Genomic DNA, 19514 nt, shown 5'->3' on the forward strand with positions numbered 1-19514 from the left:
ATAAAGATGTGTCTTTTATATCATGTTTGTATGGTGTACCCCGGCTTTTCCTGGGACGGGGATTAATACACTAGCGTTCGGGAAAAGGCAATTTTCCCGGTCGCGACAGTCGGGGGGCTGGGTCATGAGCCAGCCGCGCGCCTGACCCTTGAGAGCCATGGGGAAATAATTCGCCATGACCTGGTCGTGCCCCCCCCATCCCCCCGCCGCCACGATGATCATGGTATAGATCTGGAGGAACTCGGAGTGATTGATGTTGCCATCATACTTCTCCGTGAGGTTGGGGCGAAACTTCGGGGGCCACCGGACATTCCGGAGACTCGCAACGAAGGCCCTACAACCAGTCCCTCCAAGGTGAACGTGGGGGGCGGGCCGCCTCGCGAGGAGGAACGTGGCACTCTAGACGAGGAGGCGCCTTCTCCCATGCGGGCAGCGCGGCGCTCATCCCGGCGTCGCTCGATGTTGATTCGAGCGTCCTGTTCCCCGTAGAGGCCGTCGTGATGTCTTCGACTTCCCGAGGCCCCCGACGACGTTGGGGCCGTGGATCGCCTCGAGGCCGTGGCCGACCGATGGGCCCTCCTCCTTGCTGACGAGGAGAGGGTGGTGGGGGTACGCGATGTACCAGCAGCGGTGGGCCGGCCGGCCGCGGCCAACTGCCGCTGGGCAGTGGTGACTAGGTTGGCCACGTCGTCTAACCATCGCTGGACGGGGGTCTCTGGCCCTGAGTTCACGGGGGGATGCCGTAGAAGGGCACCCGCCGCCTGAAGCGCGCCTCGGGGCGAGCCGCCGTCGCCATAAGTGAGGCGGTGTCGCACCCCGACGCGACGTGGCTTCCCCCCGCCCGGAGGCGGGGAGTGGGCCGAGCCACCCGACCGGGTGGAATCCTCCCTCCGCGAGGGGTCGCGGCGGGGCGGAGTCTGAGAGTTGCGGCGACGGTGACGGGGGCCGCGGCTCCCGCTAGTGGGGGTGTGCACCGCCACCTCCTCCTCCAATACCTCGACCATGATCGTCGAAGGCGGAGGAAAACTTGGGGCAGAAGAAAACGACTTGTCTTCAAAGCGCGCGAAATCCCCCTACCTGGCACGCCAGCTATCGAGGAGTGATCCTCTCTAGCGGGAGATCGTGAGATCCCCCTTTTGTGAGTTCGGCCGGGGGAAAAGGCTCGCTTTTCGAGATTGCGTATCCACCCTGAATGCTGCTAATCGCGTATGGGCAACAAGATTATACAGGTTCGGGCCGCTATCGAGCGTAATACCCTACTCTTGTGTGTGAGATTATGGTCGAGTGTTACAAGGGTTCCTAAACTCCGGAGAGCACTCTCGCTCTTCTTTCCCTAGAGTTCAGGCCTACTGAGTGGCGTTCCCCTTCCCGGTGGACAAGGTCCTACTTTTATAGTTCAAGGGGATACCACATGCACCGCTTCTACCTGCTCTTTCTACGGGAGGGGGACCCACTCTACCTTGACCGGACCGTGATTCGTGCCTTCGCCCGGAAGCTAAAAAGCGGTCCGCCCTTCAGTGTCACCCGGCGCCACCCCCCACCTGACATGGGGGACAGCCCTGTCACTCGCTCTTAAATGGGCGGAGACTTGTGGCTGCTCTCCTTACGTGGAGAGAACTCCGGATGACGCTCCGATGTGACAGGACATACCTACCTCCACTCCGCCGGATACAGAGGCGACGTGGGGGTACGGCCGCCTGTCCAGTCAGACGTGACCGACGATAGGCCGGTCACAGACTGGTCAGACCCGACTGACGTGCATCAGTCGGGCGGCACCGTTTGTCTGCCCTTACCGCATTAAATGCGATGAGGGGCAGTTGGGGCACCGCGCGCATTGGTAGCGGCTTGGCTTGGGTCTCCTCCCCGCTCGCTCCCCCCGCCACATGGCGGTCGGGCGAGGGCCTCGGGGCAAGTCAACGCGGGGGCCTAAGGGGCGTAACATGGCACCCCGAGGCCCCCTGGCTGCCCCTGCGTCTCCCGAGGCGTGGGGGGAGGGCTAGACTGTAGAGTCACGTGGCTGGATGGGAAGGTAACTTCCCCTCACTTTGCATACCCCCGGGCCCATATCTCCGACACCGGTGTTTCGCTTTGGACCACCCTTCAACAAATGTTTTCAATTTGGATCGGGTATGTTTACCATTGTGTCACTTTGGACTACCCTCAACTCTCTTATTCATCTACATCTAATTTGTCATATGTTAAAGAAACGGTCTAAATACAGCTAAGGAGGTTTATTGACAAATAGGAGCTGGCGTACTCGAGGTCGTTCATATGCTTGAGAAGAGAATCGGGGTGGTCCAAAGTGAAACAAATGTAAGATTACCCAGTCTAATGTGAAAACGTTAGTTGAAGGGTAACCCAAAGTGAAATACTGGTAATAAAAGGTGACCCAAAGTGAAATTTACTCTTTTTTTAAATTTTTCTTTTCACTTTCCCCTCTCCTTTCCAAATTCCGAATTCCAATCCCCAACTGTGAGGTGGCGGCATTTGGACTGAAAAAAAGGGGAATTAGTATGGTAAGATATAAGCGCCTATGGCATTGATAGAGTGTGGGGATCATTGGCGAAATTCTTAATGGGCGGGCGATCGATCGATCGCCTCTCCTCACGAGGGGCCTGCTTGGCACAGCTCCAGCTCCAACTCCACCCTTCCTGGAGCTGGAGCTCAGCCAAACAGTTTCAGCTCCACCAAAAATGGGAGTGTAGCTGGGTGGAGCTCTCACAAAATGAACTAGAGTTGTGGAGCTGGGTTTAGGCAGCTCTACAACTCCACTTCAGACCCAACTCCTGGAACTAAATTTAGGAGTTGGAGTTGTACCAAACATGCACTTGGTTTTCTTTTTTTTCACCGTATTACTTTTCTATTTTAGTAAATTTATACACCTAAAGTTTGTACGCATCTAAAGTTTATACACCTAAAGTTTAGAGACCCAAAGTTTATAAGTTAAAAGTTTATATGCCTGATTCAAATTTGAATTTGAATTCAAATATGTTTTTTTATATATATTATTTCTATACATATATAAAGTTTATGCACCTAAAGTTCATAGACACAAAATTTATAATCAAAAGTTTATATACCCGATTCAAATTTGAATTTGAATTCAAATATTTTTTATATATAGTATTTTCTATACATAAAGTTTGTACATGCGAAGTTTACGGTATAAAGTCTGTACATAAGTACAGAGTCTATGCACATAAAATAAGAGTATTAGATTTTTTTTCTATTTTAATTTTTTTTCTAACTTTGTTTTTTTATTTTTTAAAATTTATGGTGTAGTAGTAAGAGAAGAAGTGGAGGAGGAAGGGGGAGAGGAGCGTGTAAGAGGGATGGGGGGTGATCGCCCACAGCGATCACATGCCCATTAGGGTCCCCCCGATCATTGGTGCTAAGATATACGTGAGATTGATGTAAAAGAGAAGGGAGATATGGATTTTTATAGAGGTCCAGCCCCTAAACTGACAAGTAATACCCTTACTCCTTATTAGCTGAAGTCGGTGTTGCTTATATATAGAAGGGGCGAGAAAGTACAATATTTAGGATGATCTAATCTACTTTATGCTTGCTCGAATATGAACTTGGCGAGATTGGAGGTCATCCTAGATCCCTCTTGTCGACCTCTGTAGCTCTGTATCTAGTTCGTCTAGGCTTGTCTTAGATTATCTAGATCTGTCTTGACTTGTCTCCGTCTCTCTTCGCCTCGGGTGTCCCCTTATCTAAGTAGAATTAGGGAGTCAAGTACGGATATTATCCGAGTAGTCCTTACCCGGAACACCTTCTATATATGAGGCTTAATTCCGTATAAGATTTAGTATATGATGCCTCGCCGAGTCTAACACAAAAGTATTATATATGCCTTATTCATAACACCAATAATATATATCCTACATTTCTCATTGGTTGTGTACTACAAAATGATAAGAACTAATATTTTGGTGATATTGTTGTTATATAAAACATCACATATTTTTATGACTTCATGTTGTATACAGGAGATTGTTTTATAGAGATACACTCCCTCTGATTACAAATATATAGCGTTTTGGTGACTGTATCGCTATTTAAAATGTTACTTATTTACATGTAGAGATAGCACTTGCTATTTTCATTAAATGATAGGTTTTGTAGTACTCACTATTCCCACTAAATGATACTTATTTACGATGGCCAAGCAATACACCAGGGACTGCAAATACTACACCAATAAGCCCAAACAAAGATGACTCAAGACCTAAGAGCAATTACTATAAGGCTTTAAGTGCTTCCTCTAGAAGTGTTACATGGGATTAGGTGATGGTGGAGTAGAGAAGTGAGAAGGGAGAGAGGACGAGCCACCTCTCATACAACGGGCAATATCTATGCAATCTCCAAGAAAAGTGTAAAGAGAAAGTGTAATAGTGTGAAAGTGAACCAACAATATAAAATTATGGGTTAATTGGATCCATGCCACTGTAATTTTGTCATATTAGGATAATTCCACTACTATTCACGAAATCTGCTAGGTGCCATTACAACTTTGTAAAATTAGATCCATGCCACCGCCGTCACATTTTTCATCCATCGCCGTCACACTTCAGTGTGGGATTGGGACCCACATGTCAGCTCCATCCTCTTCCTCCATCCCCTCTCTCCTTCCTTCCCCATCTCTCTTCGGCGAGCATGGCCGACGAATACCAGCAGCAGGTGGCCGGCAACAGCAGTAGCAGCAGCAGCAGTAGCCGGCCGATGGCGGCAGCGAGGGTCACGAACGCCGTCGCGTCCTCCGTGCACCCCACGTTCTGCACCCACCTGTGCCGCAATGCCGCACGGGGCACTCCATGCGGAAGGCCCGTGTCTCCGTTCGAGCTCGCTCCGATGCACCCATGGTGTGTGTGCTCGATCATGTTCCATATGCAGCTAGTGTTCTTCTTCTTCTTCGCATGGATGTTTGTGTTGAGATGTCGATATGGTGATGAGCAGATCAGCGATGGGTGCCAATGGAGGAAGTATGGGTAGAAGATGGCGAAGGGAAACCCTTGCCCGCGTGCGTATTACCGGTGCACCGTGGCCGTCGGCTGCCCGGCGGCGGTGGCCAAGTCGTCATCCGCCAATGCCGCGACCACGGAGATGCTCGAGCTCTTGCGGGATTTCAGTGACTACTCGAGCTTCAACTCGGATATCTCAAGTGAGCTCGAGCGGCTTGCGGCGGCGGTGACGCCTAGATCTGACGCGCCGCAGGTGGCTGCTGTGGATCTGAACGGCGGCAGCAGCAGCAGTAGCAGGCTGACGACGACGACGCCACCACCACTGCTGCAACTTGGATGCCGGCAAGCCCTCCCCTTCATAGTCCCCACCGGTAGATGCGCTTCTCTCGCCGCCGTCGTCGAGGAAATCAGCGGCCGGCGTGCTTCTCCGCCATGGATGTCGGCAGCTGGTGATGCGGGTGAGAGAGAGGAAGGGGAAAGAGAGGGGAGGGAGGTGGGTCCCATGCGCAGTTGGATTCTAACATGGATTTTTAACGGAAAATGCGATGGAATGGCATGGTTCCAATTTCGCCAAATTCCAGTGGCACGTAGCCGATATCGCGAATAGTAGTGGCATTTTTCCGAATTGACATATTTGCAGTGGCATGGATCCAATTAACCCTTATTATAAGGGTATGTGTAGTGAAGAGTAGATAACACGGCTAAAATTAGATGTAGTATCCACCTCTACATAAAACTTGCTCTAAAGGCTTTTTTTCCCTTCTAAAGCTATAGGTTACTACTACATTAATGGACTGAAAGCTAGATTTGAGTTGCTTTTCTTGGCTTATTATGTGAAGTGGAGTTAGGAAACTACTCTTGACCTTGTGGGTTTTAAGCTATTGGCTTATAAACCACAAAAGTCAAAATACCAACTTAACTACTCCCTCAATGCCAGAAAGTTAGCTGTTTTAAGGATTAATGTACAAATTAACACCAAGTAAAAATGATACCCTCATATTACTCTTATTTGTTAGTCGCAGTGATACCCTCATATGAGAATCACGTCACCGAAGTCTCTACTTGCGTGAAGCATTCCTCCTCTCACACCGATATTGACCGTCTCAGGCTAAGTATCACAACCCCGTTCCATGATTATGACGTTATTACCCTCATTGATAAAATCATCAATCCGTTATTCTGGTGTTAATAATATATTTAACCCATATCCATCAAACCAACATGTCTCAAATGATTATAAAACATAGAGATGCGATTAAAATTAGGGGGAGCATTACCATATTTCTCCCAAGGTTCATAATATCATTCAAGTGTCCCATACAGATGGTGGCACGATGGCTACTTTGATTAACAAAAGTACTAACCTCCTGCCAAATTCTGCTAGAACTAAGATGAGTAGGATCACCATATATATACAAAAGATTAAACATCGTGCCACTAGGGATATGAAACACCTACAGCTACTATATAATTGGCACAACTACTCATCGCAGTGAGGTCCACTTCATTATTCCACAAAAGCCACAAACCACCAGAAGCATGGACAACAGGAACTATATAGCTATTATCTACATGAAAAGCATCAGTGAGATCAGAGGAAGTGAAAGAATCATTTTTTGTTTCAGAAATAAATATTACCTGAGCGAGAGTGGAGCTGATCAAACTACGGAGGTACTGCATCTTCCTCCTGCCGAGGTGTCCTCCCATACCTCGGCAGTTCCAGCTCAAGAAAGTCATGGTGCCTGTGGCACCTTGTGGGCTGGCGCCAACTGCCCTTGAGAAGTGAGCCGACCTTTCTCCAATCCCAAGTAATCCCCATGTGCAAGAAGCTGATCTTGAGGCTGAGTTTGCAAAAGTTTTCCTCGAGGAACGCTAGCCACATCATGCCCAGAAACAGAACAACATCCCCCGATCGTAGCAGGAGAACCATAATTCCTAGCAGCTTGAGCCCCAGCCAAATAAGCCATACCTAAAGTCAGGTGCGACTTGACTCTGTGGAGAAACTGAGACTTGCTTCCTTCTGATTGAGCTCGATCATCCACTTCTTGATAAAAGAGCTTGTCATTTTCTTCCATAGCACTGCTAGTACCCTAACGCCACCAGGGAGTACATTTCTATTAGTTGCCAGATGAGAATTTGCAAAGGAAGAGCCATACTTAGAGAGATAGCATCTCCCTGAATCAGCCGCTTGAGCTCTAGCTTGAACCTCACCTCCCCTATCCCGGCGAGAAGCTCTGCTTCTAGCTCTTGATTCGTCTCCATTGCCTCTTCCTCCCTCACTTCTACGTGAGCTCGTTGCTGTGTCTCCTCTCTCTGCATCGCCATTTATGAATCCTTCACATCTCTTCTGGATTGCTCTCTCCCATTTGTTCCAACCGATGCCCTCCTACTGATGAGGAAGAATCTGAAGGCCATCTTCCTCCTCCATCTCCTCCAACAACACCATGATTTTGAAGTACTCTTTTATTTGAAGAAGCAAATTGATCAATATTGTGTGACTTTTTTAAACCTGCCTGCTTATTTAAGGGGGAGGTGAGTGCATTAGATGCTCTCTCACAAGTTAACGGACCAATACACGGCAACTAATCGGCGCTTGAGTACACGAGTTGAGTCCAGCCGCAGAAGATCCACCCGCCCGACCAGGTTTCGTTTCGATTTTTCTTTTCTGGGTCCTTCATTCTCTTCTGGGCGGCACCATGTCGAGCGGCGGCGGCGCGGCGGCGGCGGTGGACCCGGAGGCGGCGACGGAGCTGGTGCGGAAGGGCGCCACGCTCCTCCTCCTCGACGTGCCCCAGCGCACCCTCCTCGGCGTCGACACCCAGGTTGGTTTCCCTAAACCCTAAACCCCACCTTTTCTCCTCGCTAGGCTAATTCTTGCGTGCTGCTGCTTTTGATTCGATTCGGTTCAGGTGTTCTCCGTCGGGCCCAAGTTCAAGGGGATCAAGATGGTGCCTCCGGGGCCGCATTTCCTCTACTACTGCTCCCCCAACAGGTTGCATTGCGTCATCCCATTTCTCTATTTCTTAGATTTATCACACCGTCAGTCAACTTGTGCAGAGTTGTTTAGCCAGCAAGTGCTGAGTGATATGCATGTAAGGTTGATTTTTTTTTAAAAAAATTATTAAAAGAACCTTGCTAGTGTACTAGTGTAGCATCATCAATTGGATCGGATAGCTCGATTCTACCTTCCATTTTGACAAGACAATCTTAGCGAAGCGTAATTAACTACCTAGTGCTTCTTTGGGTCACAACAGTTTGTGTACTGATCAGTGTTTTCAAGTCGTCCGATTAGTCGCGACTAATCATGATTAGTTATCCTTATCGCTACCCTGACCTCGATCATGAACTTTGAAGCGATTAGTTTGACCAGAAAACTTATCGTCCGACTAATCACGACTAGTCATGAGAGTCGATCAAATTAGTCGTGGATGACTAGTCTGTTAGGGCTAAAAATATGTGTTGGACTTTACACTTCAGTGGCAGGCCTTTTGCCCAGCCCAAGAAGGCCTGTACCCCTCATCTAACCCTAACCAGCCATCTAGATCTAGTCACGAGAGAGAGGGGAGAAAAGATGAAGGACTTATTGCAACTAGGACAGGTAAATGATTTAACTTTAAGACCTTATGTCAAGTGTGAACTGTCAACTGTGAAAATCTGATTATCCTTAGTTTGTACTATACTATACTAGTATACTATGGTAATTAATACTTATAAACATCTGTACATTATCCTGCATATCCCTAGCCTATAGTCACCGACTAATCTATGACTAGTTGCGACTAATCGCGATTAGTCGACTAGTCGGTGCCCTTACGACTAGTCCCGACTAGACGACTTGAAATCACTGGTACCGATCTTGATTAACATTTGTAAACCGGTCTTGATATATATCAGTAGCAGCACGTTTGATTACTTGATCTGGAGTTATGGCATTCAGAAAACCATGTTAAGATGATGAAACCACTTGTGCCTGTTTTACGCATTCTGTTCCATTTCGCCTGCATGGTCTGTGTCTTTCAGTTATGGCCAAAACAACTTACATGAGAAGCCACATATTGATTATTCTTCCACAATCTGTGATCCTTTCAGGCACGCAAATGAGTTCGCACCTACTGTCGGATTCTTTCTTACTACTCACCCATCTGAGGTACTCTTTCATGATGCCCCAAATCAAGTTTAAATTGCCCGCAGAGATAATATGGCACCAGATATTATCCATTCTAGGGTTAATGCTGAATTCTGCATCCTGGGTTTTGTTTTGTGCTACTCTGTTGTATGTGAACATGTCAGTTTTACTGAAAATGGGGGTTGGAAGGATGAACCATCAACATATCCACTACATTTATTATTCTGTGAATAGCTAATATTTCTTTTATCAGTGCTAGCCACGGAAAATCAGATAGGGCGGTGAATTCAAAATGTAGAACCCTGTCCTGCTAAATAAAGTAGTATTGTATTTATTTTTACTACAGTTGCATTACTACCGTATGTTATTCTCTTTTTTATTTTCATCTTAGCAAATAAGATACTGTTGATATGATTTGCTGAAGTGTAGTTACATGAATGCGTGGATCTAACCACTCATTTTCAAATAATGGATAAACTTGCATGTATTGTATATATATAGATATGTATGCCTGGCTAAAAGAAAAAAAATCTAATTTGGTCTATAGAATGAACAGAAGAAAAGCCAACAAAGAAGAACTCACTTGTAAGATGTACTGAAGCAAGAGATGAAAATGAATGTTGTGATTGTTGTCACAGTGAATGACGATTAATATTCTCAACTGTACTTAAAATTTTGAAGGAAGTCAAAGTTTGATTTTTTTTTTTTGGGGGGGGGGGGATTCTGATGATGGCAGTAACTTGCATGTTTACAGTACCATTTTCTGTATGCTATTTCCAGGTGATTGTTCGGAAGTGGCATGCACAGGAGGAGAGATTAATAAAACTACCAGAAGAGGAGGTGACATATCTGATTGATAGAATTGTCTTTAATCTATTATATCACTTTATATTTTTCTAGTAACTTTTGTAATGGTTATCAGTGTAGACATACGGACTATTGATTGGTCCTCCATTGCTTTGTTTCCTTTGATGAATGTCTTGATCCTTCAATTGCTAGGCATTCTGTTTGGCTGCTAACTGAAAACCAGGAAATCTGCTTTTATATGTTGCTAATGGACCATTTGAAACAAAAAGCATTATATTTCAACCAATTGATCCACTTCCAGTACTAGGATCCAAGTGATCCTCCGATGCGTGCAATGTTAATATTGCTTTGAAACCGGTGCAAATTAAAGTATGTGGAGCATAGAAGCACCTGTCCCTTTCTAGTTCTTATAAAGGCTACATTGCACTGAACTGAGATGGAAGTGTCTTGAAAAGCCACTATTTCAGAAGATAAAAGAGTGCATTTTGCTGAATGTTGGTATAGTAGCTTCAAGTTCTTTTAAATCCTGTAATTTTCATATTTCCTTCATGCGCTGTTAAACTGTAAAGTATGCCAAGTATCAATTGTATTGTGATTGTACATTATGAAGACAGACATGGCAACTTGTGAATAACTAAATCAGTTTATAATGAGGTATAAGATACATTGCTTAAAATTGGAATTGCAGCTCTCTCATACTTGCACCATAAATGACAGTGGAAATTAGACTAGACAATTCCCTAAAAAAAGGACTAGACAAAATGCACTCAACCTATGTTTGAAGTTTGAACTTGTTTTTCTATGGATTGCCACTGTTGTTAGTGAGAAACAGTGTACATTACATGAATCAGGTAAAATTAAATTTGTCTAATACCCCTAACTTGTACATATTCCACAGACTTGTGCTTCTGCAAAATTCACTATGACTTGACAAAAATACACATAACAGATATGCCCAGTTGGTTTTTCGTTTAGGAAACTGAAGTTTACTTTTTGGTAGGAAATCAGATATTCTGAAGCAGTAAGACATTTCGAGTTTGACAGTCAGCTTGGACCATATAATTTGGATTCATTTGGAGATTGGAAACAACTCTCAAGCTACTTGCCACAAAGTGTCATTGAACGTCTTGGTATGCAAGATTCCTTCTTGTTTCTCATATTGGTTTGGAAGTCGGCACATTTATTACATATTTGATTTATATTTGATATCTCCAGAGCCAATTGGTGGAGAAATTACAATTGCATGGGAGTCATCATGGATGGATAAAGCTCCGCAAACAGACATGGAGAGACGTTTAATGGACCAACTAAAAGATGGAAAATTTGCAAAGAATGCTCCTGTGCAGTCTGAGCGGAGAGGATGCTACTATACAACTATCCCTGCTTCAATTAAGCATAGTAACATCTCTGGGGATGAGCTAACTGCATTAAATCTGGACAAAGTAATATTCTGGGCTTCATGTTAGATATGCTCTCATGCTCTAGTTTCTACATTAGGCATAGTAATTTCTACTAATGGTGGATTGCTTGGATTGATTCCTTTCACACATGCCTCATGTAAATTGCACCAAATCGAAAAATTGTATTATTATTTGCTGATGAAGCTATTATACTTCTCAGACATGCTTGCTGGAGAGTGTTTTGGCCAAGAATTACCAAGGCCAAGAGGATTTACTCTTGGGAGAGCTGCAGTTTGCTTTCATAGCATTTATGGTACTACTGAAAAAAACCAACTTCTTTAAAGACATTCAATAAATCATAATTCTCTTAACATTTTTGAGTTATTTAGATGGGGCAGTCACTGGAGGCTTTTATGCAATGGAAAGCATTAGTTAGTCTTCTTTTGAGCTGTAGTGAAGCTGTAAGTACTAATTTATCTCAACTTTCTGTTAATATTAAGCAGCACTTTTACTGCATCTTCACAAATTGATGGATAGAATGTACATGTTTTGCTTCATCGATGGTGTACTGCCTACTCAATAGTGCTACTCTTTATTTAAACATGCTAACTAATTTCTATCAAAACAGAAAAATCAGAGTGCACAAAATAGTGTCATTGAGCATTTTTTTGGTGGCTGCTTGCATCTGCATTCTGCAAAAATAGAGCTTCGCTTGTACCCAGATGGCTAGAGGTTCCATTTCTTTTTTGAAGTGAGACATGTAATAGGTTGATTAAACTGCTCAGGACACATTTTGATGAAGAAGCTACCGTGCTTCTGTAAGCATTGGTTCAACCAAATTCCATGAATATGCTGTCTAAAAGTTTCAACAACTCATCATTATCTGTAGTAACCAGATTCTGTTGGTTAAAACTGTCATCTTAGGGTACATCTTGATGAAGCTGAGCACATGCTTCAAGACATGAATGCTTTCCGTCAATGTTAACAAACTGAATTTACTTGGTGTCTTGAGGCTGGGAGTGTGGAACAATGAAGCGAACGGATGCACTGACATGACAGTTTATAATTACCTTCTTGAGGATTTATTGCACTATATAGTACTACTACAAATTTATAATGCACATACCACTGTCCGAGTTAAATCATACCTCATAAGTCATAAGAAATGATGGCACAAGTATATTCATGAACTTATAAGTTTTTTTTTTTAATTTTTCCTCCTTTTGACAGCCTCTTCATACAAGGACTAACTTGTTTGTAAAGGTATCATTTGCCCTTATTCTACTGTTCATATATGGGCACGTTTTACTGAATTTATCAGGGCAAAGATGGTCTGAAATGATAATGACTAATCAACCATTTCCTTGTCATTTTGTGCTGCTTCAGTTTATTAGGGCAATTTACTATCAACTCAAGCATGGCTTTCAGCACACACAGGATAATAGAAGTGGTGAGGAAATGGGGAATTCTCTGTTCTTAGATGAAGCATGGTTTTCAAGAGACATATTTCTCTATCGTCTTTCTAAGGTACTTATTACCATCTTTTGTTGATAACCCTACAAAATCTTCTTGGTTACAAGATATATGCTTACTGTTTAAGGTAAATATTTCCTAAAACTAGTTGTATGACTAAGAAAAAACATTATATAATTTTTAATTGTGTCAAATACGAAAAATCAAGTAATGGTAATATTGATCTCTAGATCAGATTGTACATCTTGAAACAACCACAACAAGTCACCACTGTCCAACACTGGCTACTGATCGAGTCATTTTTCGTATTTTAGTTAGCTCCTACCAGATATGTCCCAACAGTTAGTAAAACCTCATCTCTCCTCTATCACTGCTCTTTTCATTTGAAACTGTATTTCACCCTTATATTGATTACTCCATAATTGCATTTAAATGGGTCCTTAGCAATTGCAATGAATGCACTGCTTGGACCTGAAGTAAAACGATTTTAGCTTCACTGTGTATAGTTAGCAGACATATCCTGGATTCAATTAGTTACATGTTTACTGTTTTTTATTGTTGTGAAGACAGTAAGCAGCAGCGCAGTGTGCCTATTCATTGCTAACTTAAGTTTGATCGTCCATTTGGGACTCGTAATGCAGAGGACCCTAACATTCGTACATTTTTAAACTCGAGGACTATTAAACACCTATAATAATAGTAAACTCATCAAGGTAGAGGTGAATTTGCATATCTGGAAAATGTGTGAATATATTGTTCAGTTCATTTGACTTCATGATTTATTTTGGAATCATTATATTTAATCATGACCAAGCATGATTTCTTATCGCATATTTGAATTATGGAGTAAGAAACAGTTTGCTTAGAAGCACAGCTAGAAGCTGAATAGCTTGTTCTGCTATTGTCAGGATTTCTTTGCGGTGATACTTGAAGCTACAGTTGTTGATGGTGACCTTCTGTCATGGGTGGGCATTCCTATACCTTCTCTCTCACATTTACACATACCACATAAGCAATTCTGTAGCCCATGCTTGAATTACCACATTTAGACTGAGTTTAGAACTTCATACTTTCTCTGAAAATACCCTAGCTGGACTAGTATTTTGGTTACTTCAAATTCCTGGTTTAATATCCACAAAACCACAAATTATGGACCTTTGACCAGTTATTTTGAGGGAGTTATATTTTCGTGCACTTGAATGATTGGTCTGTGGTTGCCGTTTATATGAACAGAGGAGAGTAATATCAGAGAAAAATGTTTTTTTATTTTATTCATAACTAGAGTACGTTGCAGACAAAGTATGCTGCAAATTCAATCCATTGAGCAGCCAGCCTCATTATTTCTGTAGAAAATTTATTTCAGCTTTATTATTGTGTAATGTTGGAATAATATCAAAAGATGTTTCTAATGTTTACCTCCATATATTCAGACTCGAAAACTAAAATCACTTCTGGAGACCACATTTGGATGGGATCTTGACAACAATACGGTGAATCTAATTGATGAAGATGATGAGGTAAATTTGGATCACGATTCATGATCGAGTGATAGCATTTCTTTGCTGCACTCAGAGTGAAAACATTCTTTTCATCTGAATGCAGTTTGCTCCTGTGGTCGTGGAAATGGATGGGTCATAGACTCAGGTGGACTTTTGAAGCCATATTCAGGTTTGTTGACAATTTGCAGTTTCACCCTTCTGTTCAGTCATCCCTATATCAAATTTCTTGGTTTCCTAGGTTTACTGGAATCTCATTGTAGCTAGACTTCTGCTCGTAGTACTAGCATAAAAAAAATGCACTGAAATGTTTACTATATGTATTTCTAGGACATCTGATCCGACTAACACTGGACTTGCTTAACAGCTGGCTACTTGATCAGTGATGGAGATGCATACAAGATTACAAGTAGGGCTTTCTTGGCAGTATGTATCCTGGTTTCCTAAATTCCTGTTTGTAAATATACGAAGAATAATTTCTCTTTGCACTAAGCGGTCTATCTTGTACTAGTACGCTATTTACCGAGCCTTTTATCTTCTGCAGCGAACGGCAGTTTTCTCTATGGTTTGTTCTAGTACTTCCAGTAAAGTTCTTATCCTGTTACACGAGTTCTTTAGATAACAGCTAGAAATATCCGTAAAATACCAGCGCTTCCAGGGTAAGATAGTAGGGGTAACTTTACAGTGGAAACCACTGTTTATATGAAATCCAGTCACCACATCATTTAAATTCTCAGATAATTGAAATCACAGTGTAGACAGCCATCTAAACAATACTAGGTGATTTCTACTCCATTCTACCAATGAGATTGATGGTACCTTTATCAAAGGAGCATATATGTAATATATACATCCACTGGTTTAGGCACTCTTTGCCCTTAACTGTAATTATTGACCGCCATGCTAGAAATACAGGTTTTAGTTTTACGTGTAATGTCCGTGTACAGCTCTAGTTGGTGTACATCCCAGGAATTAGAACTTTTAATTGAAAAGGATAAAACTAAACAGATTTTACATCTATCATGAACATCAGTATCACCCAGCCTACAAAACAAAATTAAGACCTATGCCCAATTCAGAAATTAATATAATCATGCATACTAATGTTTTGCTAATAGGCACAAAGAAATTTGGATCTTTTGGCGGCGGTTCCACGTGGCTACGAGCCTAGCTACTTGCTTGTAGCTTTGTATAGTACATAATACACGTTGAAAAAGAGATGGAGATGGAATGGTAAGATAAACTTAAGTGGGTTAAGCGGTGTGAGATGGAATCTAACAGCATGTGACGTCCTAATTAACCTTGGGATGCGTGTATAGTTAATCCGTCTGGAGAGAGGCCAGTGTTTTAACCTTTAAACTCGCTTCAAAAGCAGCAGCAGCTGACCGGGATGGATGGTGTGCAGTGTGGCTGGTGATTATACAGCATGGTCACTGCATGCTGAGATGCTTTTTAGGGCGTTCTTTAAGTTTTCTACTACTCTTTTTTTTACCAGCACAAGTTCATGGGCATCTCTAGTTACTTTCTTCCATCTCCATTTACCTCTAAAACATAGGAGTAGTGCCTTTGTTCTATAGATGCATGTAATTACCCAAGTAAACTACAGCTAAGAGTGAATCATATCATACTTCATATATTAGTCTCTACCCACCATGTTCTGTGTAAACTAAATACTACTAGTGTGTAGTACTAAATAATTCAGGCAGTAAAAAAAATACAGATGTCTATTACACCTATCTTGTGGTAATTAAGTAAATTAAATCTGAGAAACGACTTGAGCCTAAACAAACAGCCATTGCATTGGGATCTAGAATTCTTGTTTTTACCACTAAACCTGCTAGCTTTGTGCCTGCAGGGCTGCAGAGCAAGCTAGTAATTTAGTGACATCCGGTAAGAGAATTTTTACAGCTCGATCGGTTTGTACTTTTTCCTGCATCCACATGCACTGCATGATCCAGTTCTTGGGGTTTTAACAGTTTAATTTCTACATGGAGCATGTCTTCACATCCCTCCTTGTGTTACCCACAACCGATCATGATTCTTTCTGCTGCAAGTTTAGATCAGTTCTTGAAGTTTGGAACTTCTTATGTGCTTCATTAATTAGAATAAAAATGCTGAGGACGTAGGAAATGATGAAACATTGCGTCCGTTGCAGAAAACTTCGTATATTTGCAACATTTGATGGTCTTTGTAACCATTATTTATAATATTTTGCATTTAGTGTCTTATATTTGCATGTTTGTGGCTATGGTTCATATATACAGTGTTAGCATTAGTACTAAAATGCACTTTTATAGAAGTAGTTGGGTGATAAGTTTTGTGCTCGTCATATATACCGAGTGATTATATTTGCATATAGCTTTGATACCTTAACCATAATTAAAAAACATGTTAGTGATTATTTTAAATGTACATCGTTGTACTATATTTGACATTTTGACCTTATGGCCTGTTGAAACTTGAAACCATGAACATGCTCATCTCTCCACACTTCCACAGCATCGATGCAAAGCTTTGCAAACATGAACCATAGCCACAAGTTTTGGACGAAACTATGACCATAATTGAATTTTTATAAGATTGGGCATGTTTTCGTCAACATAAACATATTTATTGAATTTTCATTTTTTTTAAAAAAATATATATGAAAAATATAAATCCTCACATAGATATTAGGTCTAGATTTGAACCTTTCAGCACATCATAGTGTTGTAACAGTGTACTTGTCCCAAAATAACTTTAATTTTAACACACATCCTACACATACCAATACAAAGGTAAAAAAAATAAAACCTAGAATGCCCTTTACTCTAACAAACTTCAATATGCAATTGTCTGTCACTTTTATAAATCGTAATGCATTTATTGCTCACTTTCACAAATTTCTAATGCGATAATTGCTTAAAGGATGAGGTTATTTGGGTCAAACTAGTTGATAAAGAGTGAAGTTATTTTAGGACGGATGGAGTAGAACTGTATGGAATATAGAGAGGTTTAGGTGCCTGCATATTCAAAGGGATGTGGTCAAAAGATTTATTTCCAAAATAAGTTTAGACAATTTTTACATTTAATAGTTATCTGAAAAAGTTAAGAAAACAGAAAGGTTTTCTCTAAGGTACACAGCTATTTCAACCCAATCATAATGTCTTAAATGCACACGAGTGCAGAACCATATGAAGAGACACCACACCATGCATTGTCTTGTCGCTATCCAGGAGATCATCTGGCCGTCAAATGGGTCCCCATCCCAAACTTTCCAATGTGGACTTGCTCTTTAACTCCCCAAAACCAGGAACTAGCTTTGACCCATAGCCAATCAAGTGACAATACAACCAACCACACTAAACTATTTTTCCTTTTTTTTTTTGAAACAACCACGCTCAACTTTGGCCTAAACCTATATTGACAGTTTGACATGAAGTTGGCCAGCTGGCTTGTTTCCTATTACTTGTACCAGGAGTCATTGATTGGACTTTAGAGGAAAAATTAGTTTTTTGGGGTCATTGTTGCCACCAATTTTGGCCATTTCTGGATTTTCGCCATACAACTCTGGGTCTTGTTTGCTGTTTTCATTACTATACATATGTTTGTGGAAACACAAACCGTTAAGAGTGTGTAACTAATTTAAAACTGTGACGACCAGGGTTCGCAAAAACCATTGGGGATAGACAATTCATGCGCCAACAAGATAGAGAGTTCACATGCACGTATGGACTTGATAATTCGTTGTAAGATGCACAACGGATGCAATAAGAATCATCATCCAAAAGAGTACTAAAGAATCAACGATCCAAATTTATATGCTTTTATGATATTCTATATGATTTATGTTTTGTGAATCCGGCATATCCTTTATTTACTTACTTCCCTATCCACTAATTATTTTCAAATTTTCTTACCATTGCAATATTTCCTTTCACAAAGTTCTGCTGACCAAATTAAATTAATTTAATAGATAGATAAGTCTCTTTGTCCTCACTCCATATTAGTAGTTTCTTTTCGTACACATTCTTAAAGATGGTTCTTTTCTTCTTTGATGCACTCTCATACAAAAGTTTATATTGAGATATATAAATTGTTTGATGAATGACAACCTTGCCATCGTGATTGAGGATGCTCATTTAATTTGTAAAACCTTACATGATGTCCTTTATATTCTAGTACCTCGATCAACATACTCTACAATTAATGGAACATCGATCAAACATATTAGATACATTTATCCTTACAAAAAGAAATGGAACATCAAACTAGGTTATTCCTTACTTCATCTCTATTATTCTTAACAGTGATGGGCCCTATATTTTGGGGACAGTGAGGAGGAGAATTAACCCCACCACAAGTCATCCTAATCCTTTGATGCATACCAATGCCTTCTGCTTGACACCATACCTCAAAAGAAACCCAACATTCAAATGAATCAAAAACACTTTGAGATGCCTTTCTAGGTTACAATTGACTGGTAGCTGCACCCTAACATGGTGCCAATTTAAATAGGTAGCCACAAGCTCAAAGCCCAAGACCAAGCTTACCATTGAGCCATCTAAGGGCAAGTGCTATAATGGTTCATGTGCTGCCCCTAAAAATGACACATAGGATTGGGTGATGAGGTGGAGGAGAGAAGTAAGGAGAGAGATGATGAACCACCCCTAAATCAAGAGGTAGCCTCCACACAAGCTCCAAGAAAGATGTGAGAGTACTAAAGGCATTGATATTTGTGTATTAGGGGTGACCTATTGTATATCTTGCATCTTAATTTATTGGTGAATGCCATAAATAAATTTGGAGGTAACAATTACATCTATTATAGTACTTGCCCTAAGCCGAGACTAGCTAGCTGCTAATTAATATTTAATTTGTGTAGATTAGACAACGAGAGCTGGGGTTTAGACTCTAGCTTGTATGAACACTGTTAATTCAAGTACTCGGTTAATTAAGAGTAGAGGCTAGAGAGTAGTAGTACTCGGTTAGGAATAAGATATCATCAGCCAACGTGGTAAAGTTGTTAAAGTATTAAACACCTCTCAGAAGTCACACTTACACCACCTTCATTCTGATTTTAACATTAATTTTTCTTTTACTTTATGACAGTTTGATCACATTGTTAAATATGCATGTATGTGTTTAGCAGAACATCCTGGATTACTCAAGATTTCTTTGCAAGTCCAAACATGATACTACTTGTAATCTACTAATAGATGTATATATGAGGATTTGTTCATACAATGCACATAGGATTAATTGA

At 41.5% G+C, this 19514-nt stretch overlaps 1 protein-coding gene across 4 annotated transcripts; it reads left to right on the forward strand.

Annotated features, from left to right (window-relative positions):
• Nucleotides 1-7620: 7620 nt before the first annotated feature.
• Nucleotides 7621-14830, forward strand: LOC4335002 (uncharacterized). Of its 4 annotated transcripts, none has more exons than XM_015778528.3 (14): nucleotides 7621-7789; nucleotides 7877-7959; nucleotides 9057-9114; nucleotides 9874-9933; nucleotides 10901-11030; nucleotides 11116-11342; nucleotides 11521-11613; nucleotides 11690-11761; nucleotides 12531-12563; nucleotides 12687-12827; nucleotides 13682-13738; nucleotides 14204-14290; nucleotides 14376-14441; nucleotides 14600-14830. In XM_015778528.3, the coding sequence occupies exons 1-13, from the start codon at nucleotides 7664-7666 to the stop codon at nucleotides 14409-14411; spliced, it is 1203 nt and encodes a 400-aa protein (XP_015634014.1). In that variant the 5' UTR covers nucleotides 7621-7663; the 3' UTR covers nucleotides 14412-14441; nucleotides 14600-14830. The 4 variants fall into 4 exon arrangements, with proteins under 4 accessions (XP_015634014.1, XP_015634012.1, XP_066165980.1 ...); XM_015778526.3 differs by having other exon boundaries at nucleotides 14637-14830; XM_066309883.1 differs by lacking the exon at nucleotides 12531-12563.
• The last annotated feature ends 4684 nt before the right edge of the window (nucleotides 14831-19514 follow it).

Source organism: Oryza sativa, chromosome 4 (assembly GCF_034140825.1).
Source record: "Oryza sativa Japonica Group chromosome 4, ASM3414082v1".
NCBI lineage: Eukaryota > Viridiplantae > Streptophyta > Magnoliopsida > Poales > Poaceae > Oryza > Oryza sativa.